Here is a 10,525-nt window from a genome sequence, read left to right as displayed (position 1 = left end):
GATCGTGGTGTTTCAGAGAGAGGGAACAGTGGGGAAAGCTGTCCAAAAGCAGTCTGGTCTGGTGGTCAGGAGGCTGCCATGGGCTGCTTTGTATGCAGCGGGGTTTAACTGGGTGGCGCTGAGCCAAGCCTGACCTAACCAGCTTATTTCCCTGCTTCCAGTAATGCCTCTACAAATGCGCGGGGGCCTGAAGGTCAGGGCCACGTGAGCAGGGGCCTGGGGATTAGCTGTGGGCAGAGCATGGCTCCTCTGGGAGTGTTGTAGTCCTGAGCCACGGGAAAAGCCACAGCTCCCGTGTGTGCTGGAGCCAGCGTGGCCTTGGTACCTGGGATGGGAGCTGGAGGCACCTCCTGCACCTGGCACTTGTCAGAAGCCCAGAAAAATAGATAAATGTTTACTAGTCCCACTTCAGCTCTGATTTTCCTTCTGGGTGTTGGTCACACTGGCCAGTGGGTTGCTTTTTCACAAGTTTGCCCTGCAAGGGTGCCTAGCTTTGGTTTTGGAAGAAAGTCCAGCAAGTTGGCAAAATTCTGAAAGGCACTTAGTGCCCATACCTCTGAAGGCCACAGTCATGTTCGGCTGAGCATAAAAGAGTCCCTTTTGGGGCACAGGGTCACTGCTGTCCCCATCCATCCCAGTGGAAGTTATTACCTAGTGTGGTGCACAAGTATGTTTCTCTTAGAGCTGGGAGATGAGCTATGTAAATCTTATTCCAGACAAGGCATTGCAACTGAGCGGGGACGATGCATCTCCAGGCACTGATGTCATCAGCCATGGAAGCAAAATGACATGCAACATCCTCAGCCCAACCATCTCTAGCCACCTCTGCAGGGCTCTGCTTCCATAAAACTATGTCCATTTGGAGCTGTTTGACCTCTCTCCCCAGGGGATTTGGAGGACAGGGATACATGTTGGTGCTGTGGGACCCGGCCCAGCCCCTTCCTGTCCTGGGAGGGAGCTGGCACCAATTCCCAGGCCAAGAAACTCAGGGCTTGCACTGCCCAGCATCTGCAGGAGACATCCCAGAGGCTGCTGCAGGCATTCAGAACAAATCTGACATTTATCCCCAGAGAACCAAACTTTGTCTGTCTTAAAGCCACTCTTGCAATGCTCTGATCCCCTCCTCGCTGTCCTGAGAGCCCCGGCAGGCCCCGGGGCTGAGCCCATTAGATGGAATTACCTAATCCGGCCCTGACGAGCGGCACCCGCACCCAGGAGCGGCTCCGTCCCTCTAATCCCTGGCTGCCCCCGGCACGCGGGCGCAAACCGAGCCCCGCGTGAGCAGAGGCGCCTTCTCCATCCCCTCTCACCGCCGCAGCCCTCGGCAGAACCGCCCCGGTGCCTTTTTTACCTTTTTGCCGTGGGACGCGCCCATGGTGGGCTGTGCCGGCCGCGCTCCCCTCCGCGGGCGGCGGGACCGGCGGCTCCCGGCGGTCACGGCCCCGTCACGGCCGGGGACACCCGCGCTGCTCCCGGCCCCTCCGCGCCTGCTGTGGGGAGACGTGCGTGAAATCCAGCCCGGCTGTGGCGGGCTCGGGTGGGAAAGCTTGCTTTTCCTCCCTTCTTCCAGCACGTGGAGAACTCATTTTCTTCATGCACCTAACGGCTGGCTCGCACCCAGGCTCTGCCCGGGCACAAAGGCAGCTTTCATGCTGTGGATGCCCGGTTTCTAAGCCGGGATCCGTATTTTGAGAGGCTGTGGAAGATTACAGTAATTGCACTTGACAGGGCAAGATGTCACAGGATGCGGATTCGCCCAGCTGCGGCCCGGCACCCGCAGGTCCTTTCCTGTGGCATCTTTCCTAGATACTCCTTTGGTCCTTTGCCCAAATGGACCCCAAAAAATGAAGGAAGATTATCCCTCTGCTGCCTGTCTGCATCCTGGCTCGTGGCTCCTGTTGCAGCAGTGGATTTTGCAAACTTTGCTCCCACAAACACCCCAGGCTGCGTGTTTGCTGCTGCAGCCTCCGTGCCTCCTGTGACCCCAGGTGAGTCCAGGTTACCTGAAGCTGCATCCTGGAAGTCTGGGCAGCTCAGGCTTGTGTTTGGTGAAGACTCTGGGGATGTGGCACAGTGCAGAGCAGCCAGGTAGGTGCCTGTCCCTGCAGTAATGCAGCTTTCAAAATGCCATGGCACTGCAAAACCTCATTTGGAGATTGCTGACCCTGCACCCACTGTCCTTTTCAGATCCTTTTAAAGAAATTAGCAAGTTCAATTTGACTCATGAATCCATATTTATTCCCTGCCTCTCAGTGTCTGGATATTTTAAAAACTGATTAATTTATCAGGACACATGTACTTTGGCAGGTATGGCTCTTCAAAACACTGGCTGCTACTGAAGGTCCCTACACAGGAATTGCACTTTTAGCTCTCCCTATTTCTTGAAAATAGTGATGTACCTTAGTAACTGTTCTGTGATGGATTCAGAGCTAGTTTTAACTGCCTGTAGTGTGCTGAAACATAAATTTCCTTTATTTTGGCTTTCAACCAGATTTCTAATGTGCATTGTGAAGGGATAGGAAGAGTTTCCTGCAGCTGAAGGGACTGGTTGTTTTGGGGGCTGGAGTTGCTGCTGTGCTCTGGTTTACCCTGTGGAGCCACCTTTACAGCTCTTGGGCTGTTTGATTTATAAGTGAATCTAGATCCTTTGAGGGGCTTAAAATACTTGGCATATTTATGCTGGCAGCTTGGCAGGGCTGTTGTGTCTGCTGGTTGTGTTATTTCTTGCTCTGCCACGGGTAGGGATGATTCAGCACTTGGGATTAACCGCTGTTGTTGCAGCAGATTTAGGGATCGATTTATGGCAGAGGTTTCCCTCAGTGCCATCAGGTGTGTGCTAAGAGCATGGGAGGATAAGCTGGGATGAAATACTACACCTCTTCGGGGATTCCTCTGTGATGGCTGTTTTGGGGTTTTATTTCAGTTCTGCCTTTGGAAGTTCTTGCAGGTGTTGCACAGTTTATGTGGGGATTTTTCCTTGTTTAGGGAAAACCAGTTGATTGGTGGTGTTGAGTTTTGGATCCGGGGTTTCATTCTACAGGTGGCCAGCACAGGACAGGCTGTGTCCTTTCCTGGCCTTGTCCTGCCTGTGCTCCTCACTTCTGCTCCCATAACCCTGTGAACTGCCTGCTAGGAGCTGTGCAGGGGTTGCTGGAAGCAGAGAGGGCTGTGCAGGACAGTCTGTTATCCTTCACATGCAGCTCCAAATGCTCCAGGAGAAACACTCCATCCTCATGTTTTGCAAAACTGCTGGTCTGCTTCAGAGAATGGGGAAAAACCAGATACAATCGTCGGAAATGAAAGTCTGTACGTGATGCAAATTCATTCCTGTCTCTGATGACAGATAAGCCCAGCCATCACCCGTGCAGCTGATCTGATCCAGCAGTGCCGGGGCTCAGGGAGGGGCTGGGAGCAGACCGTGCTTGGCTGATGCATCTGGGCAGGAGCAGGGGGCAGATGCTCCGCAGGACCGGCTCGGTGTTGGGCAGCAGCGCAGGACTGCTCGTAGGAGCGCTGTGGGGCTTTCCTGCTCGCTTTCGGGCAGGGATCTGTCCTCTCCCGGTGGTGTCGGCTGGCCCCAGGCTGGGCTGCAGCTCCCGGTGTGTGGCTGACCCGGGCGCGTTGTAGCGCTCCAGAGCTCTGCCGGTAAAAGGCTCCCACCTATTGGCTGTGCTGCACAACTTCAGCTGCCCAAGGAACCTGTACATCCATCATCCATCCATCCATCCATCCATCCATCCATCCATCCATCCATCCATCCCTCCCTCCCTCCATCCCTCCCTCCCTGAGGGCAAAGCAAGGTTGGCACAACCCTGGCATTATCCTGACCTTTGATGGGGATGTGCCACAGAGGATTTCGCTTGGATTTAACCCAGTGTAAGAACCTGATAATAAGAGAATGGCTTCAAAAAAGTGCTCTGTCATTATGTCTGCTTATTATAATCACTCTTGAACACCTGAAAACCATGTGTGGGATAGACTGTGAGTAGCCTGCCTTGAGGCCCATAAAAAGGGAGGCAAAACGTGCAGAACGTGGAGGGGAAAGCGGGGACAGAATCCCTGACCTTTGCCCTTCCCCTGCCTACACCATCACTGCTTGCTATGGGATACCCTGAGGCCTCCAGGAGCTGACAGTGCTTGGGGAGAAACCCCTGATCCTGCAGCCCTGGACCGAAGCCAGGAGTGATTTGTGGAACCCCTGCCCTGCTCCTGTGTCCTGTGGCAGGGAGGGAGCACCACGAGCAGACCAAGGCTTGGCTGCACAGACCAGGCACAGCTCCTGCATCCCGAGGACAGGCAGCCACATCCCAGCCAAACTGCTCCTGAGATCAGGAAAGGCAGATAAGATGGTTCTAACAGCAAAAAAAACCCTAGGGCAAAACCTGCTCCACTCCCCCCACCCTGTCTGAGCAGCAACCAAGGCAGCACAGTGAGGTGGTGACCTATCCTGTGCTTTTAAAAGTAACCTTACTATTTTCTGACTTTTCCCAACTTCTCACTTTCTTTCTCTTTGTCTCTTACTATTAAATCAAAATGTATCAATTTTTTGGCATCAAGATTTAATCTTGTTTGTTTTTTATCTCATTTTTGGGAATATTTTGGACCTTCAAAATTCTTTCAGTTTTATACACAGAGACTTAGTTTTCTTTGCTCTTCTGGGTTTAAACCAGTTTGTAACACCCAGGAATGATACTTTGGTCTGCAAATATTAACCTACACTGCTGCATGCTATCCCTGTGGACTTCTGGCCCTGTTGTGGCTGTAGGAGACTGTAGGACATTGGCAAGAGCTCCAAGGGGAACCACCAAAGTCTGAGCATCCCCAGGGATGACTTTTCCCTGTACCACATGGGGAGGGGGAGCTCCTGTGTGCAGGGCTGTGGGATGGGTGGTGATGCTCACTTGGTGGCAGAGGACCTGGCATGCTGTGCCTGTGGGGGAAAGTGTTGATTATGCTTGAAAATGGAAGGAGACGGTAGTGTTTTATAATTAGAAATGTAATTTAAGAAATTTACAAAACCTTCTACAAAGTTTCTAGTTAAAAGATAGAAAAATAAAATACCCAAAATTGACCCACAGATGAGGATGTCTTGGCTGCAGCCTGGCCACGTGTCTGCTCAGCTCTGCAGGCACTTGTACAGCTCTTCTCCAAGCCCTGCACAGTTCCTGCTGTGAAACAACCAGTTCCTGAGAGCAGGCAGCAGCTGCTGGACTCTGTGACCTGTCAGTGGAGAGGCTGCAGTCCCCACGATGGGGCTGGTGTCCCTGTGGGACTGGTGAGGCTGCTCTCCATGGCAGGCTGGAGTTTGATGCTAGTCCATCTTCCTGGGGGCACAGCCCTCCATCTCCAACAGCTCAGGCCAGCCCTCGTATTTATTTGTCTCTTTATCATTTTTAATGTGCTGCAGGAAAAAGAGAGAGAAAGAAGATGAATGAGGAGGTTGGAACAGTGCAAGTTTGCCAGGTGGCAGAAGCTGCAGCTCGGTTTGGTGTGGGGGATAATGCCACTGGTCCTTGTCCTCTGCAGAGGTGGGTGAGGTGTAGCTGGGGAGGTGCCATGAAGAGGATGGAGCCTGCAGAGCACATGGCAGGGGAGGGCCCTGTACCTTTTCAAAGGGGCTCTTGTTCATCAGCCCTTTTGCTCCCAAGAAGACCCAGTTGTCCCGGAAGCCCAGCTTGCCCACGTGGCTGCTGCCCAGCTCTGTGAAATATGCCCGTACTTTGTCATTCATCCTGAAAGAGGGTAAGGAGGTGTCACTGTGGTGCCAGCTGGGTGTCCCCTCTTTCACCCTCTCTGTTGGAGGCAGCAGCATGTCCAGCTCCCCCAGCTGAGTGTTTTTGGGAGCCTGGTGTTCCTTACGTGGGCAGACTCACTTTGTGGCAGCATCGTCGTAGCTTGCTGTCAGCACGAGGGTGCCACGCTTGATCCCTTGGAGGAAGGTCTGCAGCTTGGCAACGTCTGGGAGAGAAGAGCATTGGGGAGAGAAAAAGGGGATTTAGTGGGTACTTCTGCATGGTAGCTGGGGGAGCCTCCTCTGGGTTGGTGGGAAATGACCTGACTGTGCAGGTGCTAGCCAGGGTTTGGGGGAATGGTGGGCCCCCAAACGATGCATTCCCCATGCTGTGTTCCCTCCTGGGCTCTCCTGCAGTGCACAGGACTGAACATGCTCCTTTTGGAACAACTCCAGGGTGGAAATTTCTCCTAAACTTGGCTTGCTAACTCCGAAATCCAATTGTGTAAGTTTACCTCCCGACACAAGAAATAAACCTGCCTGGCCACAGAGCCGCCTTCCCTGCCGTCGTGCCTCTGCTGTATTGGGGGAATTACTCCTCATCCCGCATCTGTGGGATGCTTGGATCCAATGCCCCATCTAGTGGCACATGAGCTGACTGCTGCCTTCTTCCCAGTGCCTCTCCCACCGAGCATCTCACTCACAAACTTGGCTGGAAATCTCATTATATTGTGATTCTCCTTAACACCAGAGTCACCAAGAGTAGGTTGCAAACCAAAGGAATGACTGAGGCGGCCCTGTCACCCTGAGCTCCCTCATTTATCCTGCTGTGAAAGGCAGGGGAATGAGCAGCTGCTCAGCCACCACCAGTGTGCAAAAACTGAGTTACAGGTTGCAAAGTGGCAGGATTAGTGTAACTGCCTGATCTCAGAAAGTACCTTTCTCAAGTCTCAAGTGCCTTGGTTTATTCAGGTGAGTGAAATAATGTTTTCCAGGCTATTACATGCTTGTAAAAAGAGTGAGAAGCCAATGTTGGATGTGGGAGCACTGTGAGGACTCCAGGCTTGATGGCCTCAGGGAAAGCTGGGCTTTTACCACCCAGACTGGCAAGTGTGGTCAAAGCCCACTTGACTTTATCATTAAATACATGGCAGAGAAGCAGCTGAAGCAGCCAGCAGTGCTGGTGTGAGCCCTGGCTGAGAACCACCAAGGAGCAGGGTGATGTGCTTACCTCCAGAGTACATGTCGAAGGCATCGGTTTTCAGGAGCTTCCCAGTTGTTCCTGAAAGGTTAAAATTGAAAACAGAGCACAGTGAGTTTGCATTGGGGTGTCTCTGGGCTTTGCCTGGCCATGAGCAAAATGCTTTTCTCTTCCCTCAGTGTGTGTGACTGCTGCGATGGTGACTGTGTTGCTTGGAGGAGTTTGTGGAGCTGGTTGTGCACAGCCCAGGTGGGTTTGTTCCCTCCTCACTGGCAGTGCTTGCAACCATAATTGTGGCTGTGCTCCCCATGCAACCCCAGATGGATGTGCTTTTGGCTCAGCCACAGTGCCTGGGAAGGGGTTTTCAGTGGCCTGTGCTTTCCTGGGGAAGGAAGGACCCCTGGCAGTGGGGAGAAGGGGGTCAGAGCCTTCTGACTCACCATTCACCAGTGCAATGTTCAGGCCTCTGCCAATGTTGTTTTTCACGCTGCTCATGAGGCTGGAAAGGAAAGCAGAGAGCACCAGTGAGTGCAGGGATGCCCTGGAGATGCTGACACCAGTGAAACTGTGGTGGGGTGAAGTGGCTGTAGATGGCAAAAAAACCAGAAGTGGTAGCAAAGAAATCTATTTAAAATTTTTTAAGCCACAAATACACTGTGATGGCCATTGGTGTGCTTGGCAGAAGCCAAACTTGCCCTCTTGGAGGCCAGGCCAGCCACAGCTGCCTTGTCCCTGCCATGTGCTGCTTACACCAAGTCTTCAAAGCAGATCGAGGGTCCCACCACATTTGCAGCACCACTGATGATCTTGAAGGCAAAATAATTCTGGGGGCAGCTCTTCTGGTTCCCACACTTGTGCCGGGGCAGCTTCTCGCCTGTGAGGGAGGAGTGGAGCTGAAGGGCACGGCTCTGTCCCCATGGGGAGACACTGGCCGTGTCCCGGAGGGGCTGAGCGGGGCTGGACCGGGACACAGTGGCCCACTAAGGGGGCAACACCTGGACCAATTTATCCCATGAAGGAGGTTTGTCCTGGGACTGGGACCAGCTTCTTGTTTGAGGTTTATGGTGCCAAGGCCAGGGCTGCTCCAGGTGTGACACATGCTGTGTGCCCGGGGCATTTGGAGCTGCTGTCCAAGGCAAGACCCTTGGGGCTTTTCTGCCCACAGTTTCCCCATTCTTGGCCAAGGCAGAGGCCTGCCAAAAACCCCACTGCTGTGTGCAGTAACAAAATCCCCCGTGTTTGGGAGAGGGGGATTTTTGCCTCAGGGAAGGGGCTCTTGAAGGAGATCCCATGCTTCCACCATCCCCCTGAACCCTGAAGGGGAGCTGTGTGATGAAGTCGAGAGCAATACTCACTGCTGGGCTTCTTCGTGGCACCTGTGGGTATCAAGCAGGAGGATTAGACACCCTGGAGAGCTGCTGGCTCTTCCCCGAGCCAGCAGCAGCTGTTCAAGCACCCGCTCCCTGAAACTGCTTCCCCTGGCTGCAGGCATCCCTGGACCCACCCATCCCAGTGCAGCTTCCCACCGCAGCACACTGTCCCCTCCCTGCCCCAGTGGTCAGAGCTGGTGGCTAAAGCCTCGGCCAGAGACTGCAGATACCAGCGGTCAGGGCAGCTGTACCCAGCTCTGGGGGCTGGCTCACCCTGGAACCTCTCCCACCCTCCCTGCGGAGCCCTTGGTGCCTCACCGAGCCAGCTCCGCAGGCTGATGGCTTTCCAGCTGTGCTGGAAGTACGTCTGCATGATGAACCACGTGCCCAGCAGGGTGAGGAGCAGCACCACGGAGCGGATCACACCTGCGAGAGGGACGGGGTGAGAGCAGCCCTGCAGCATCCCTCTGCTTCACTGGGATCTGTGTCCCAGGTCACCAGGCACTGACAGCCAGTGCTTGCATGGTGTGGGATGGCAGCTAACAATCCCTCACCCTCCAAATGGATTCTGATCTCTTAATTACCATCTCCAGAGTATGTGGTGATGCCCAGATAGGCATTCTGCTGGGAGGCACTATTCATATTTCTCTCTGTGTTAAAGTAAATCTGATAATTACTCAGAAAGCTATGTAAATCCAAATATTTCTTATGTTCCCAGTGCTGGGAAGGCTGCTATCCCCCAATTAGTCACTAGCTACAGCCGAGCAGCTGCTGATACAACTGTGATTGGCATTTGGCTTTAAAGCAGCGCTCATCAGAGCAAAACGTTCCAGTCCTGCATGGAAAGAGAGCAGAAAAATGTACTTTTATTGCAGCTGAATGGCTCTTATGGAACCAGGAACGTCTCAATAGCCATCTCTTCCCAGTCACAGAAGGTTTCACTGGGAAAAATACAACAGGCTGAAATCGACACAAATCTTGTAAAAACCTGATGCTTATACAAAGCCCCTTCCCATGTCCCTGGCAGGGGAAGGGCAGGGTTGCTGGGCTGGGAAGGCATCGTGTAAATGAGAAGAAGGCATAAAGAACCATAGAAAAACAGAGAAAAGCAAATATGTGTCTCTCCTTACTTGTTACCCGCATGGTGGTGGGCAGAGAGCACAGCTGGGAGGACTGACAGTCACACGTCACCCTGAGGAAAGAAGGCAATGCCTTGAAGAGTGCCTGTAACCCACCAAAGCCAGGCAGATCCTAGATGAGAAGATAATTGCTATGTTCAGTCACATTTGCAATGGTGAGGACGTCATCAAAGATATACAAATTCTTACCAGGCAGAAGGTCCCACCCTGATTAAGTCCTCCCTGACTGCCCGAGCTCGCTTCCTTCTGGAGCTCGGAACCCTGCCCCTGTCTGCTGCCCCTGGTGCTCCTTGCTCATGCCCTGCTCTCAGCCATGGACCAGCCTTTTCTCTTCTGCTGGTAGCAGTGAGAACACTTTCAATCACAGCTGTGCTGCATTTTCTTCTGGGATGATGCAAGGTAGATTTCAAATATTAGGCACTGCAAAATGCTGTCTGAGGACAAGCTGTGATCTGGCCTTGCCAGTCAGGGGAGTCTCTAGGAACAAGCCTGTCTTCCTTAAAATCCAAAGGAGAAGGGAGGAAGGGCAGCACCACTGCACCGAGGAGAGCAGCCAGCTTTGTGGACACCTGACTTAAACTCAGGAATATTTCCACCTGGCCAAATCCTGGAGCGTCTTCACCCCAGGAGTGGACAGGGAGTGGTTGTAATTTGGAGCATGAACTACTTCCTACCCGGGAGAGTCCACCTGCTGCCCTCTGTCCCACTGCCACCCTGACCGACGGGACAGGCACTGCCACCCCACTGCTGGCACCCCCAGGGGCTGGGACCACTCCTACCTTTGGGATTTGGGGCTGCAGTCTGTTGAACCTCTGTCCTGGCGACCACGCTGGAGCCCTGTGGTGAATTGTCACTTGTGAGATGGGTGCTGAGAGTTCATGAGCCTAATGGCAACTAAAGCAGCCCTTCAGTAATGTTTGACAGAAAATTTGTCAACGAGCTGTGCTGAGAGTTGCTTTTCCTGTTTGAAGGGTAAATAAGGAGCAGCGGGCTGTAGCAGGGCTGGGCTGAATGTTGATTTCATGCTGCTGCGTCATGAGGAAGGAGAGAAGAGCTTTTCCTCCTGCCCAGCCCTGCTGTGGGT

At 53.2% G+C, this 10,525-nt stretch overlaps 1 protein-coding gene across 1 annotated transcript; it reads right to left on the bottom strand.

Moving 5' to 3' along the window:
* Window positions 1–5,265: 5,265 nt before the first annotated feature.
* On the bottom strand, window positions 5,266–9,454 carry FAM3D (FAM3 metabolism regulating signaling molecule D). Its single transcript, XM_041425947.1, has 9 exons — window positions 9,433–9,454; window positions 8,621–8,728; window positions 8,288–8,308; window positions 7,683–7,806; window positions 7,373–7,431; window positions 6,963–7,013; window positions 5,874–5,958; window positions 5,606–5,732; window positions 5,266–5,401 (listed from the first exon to the last, which is right to left on the bottom strand). The coding sequence occupies exons 1-9, from the start codon at window positions 9,443–9,445 to the stop codon at window positions 5,312–5,314; spliced, it is 678 nt and encodes a 225-aa protein (XP_041281881.1). The 5' UTR covers window positions 9,446–9,454; the 3' UTR covers window positions 5,266–5,311.
* Between the last annotated feature and the right edge of the window lie 1,071 nt (window positions 9,455–10,525).

Source organism: Onychostruthus taczanowskii, unplaced genomic scaffold (assembly GCF_017590055.1).
Source record: "Onychostruthus taczanowskii isolate IOZ18803 unplaced genomic scaffold, ASM1759005v1 scaffold9, whole genome shotgun sequence".
In the NCBI taxonomy this organism is placed as follows: domain Eukaryota; kingdom Metazoa; phylum Chordata; class Aves; order Passeriformes; family Passeridae; genus Onychostruthus; species Onychostruthus taczanowskii.
Note: the sequence above shows the minus strand (reverse complement) of the source record. Positions and strands in the feature narration are given on the sequence as shown.

Excerpts from the sequence above, each read along its gene's own strand:
- FAM3D (XM_041425947.1), bottom strand. Across the intron at positions 5,959-6,962 it reads CTTCGACATGTACTCTGGAG|ACGTTGCCAAGCTGCAGACC; the intron begins GTAAGCACATCA and ends CTTCTCTCCCAG. Across the intron at positions 5,402-5,605 it reads ACAAGAGCCCCTTTGAAAAG|CACATTAAAAATGATAAAGA; the intron begins GTACAGGGCCCT and ends TTTTTCCTGCAG.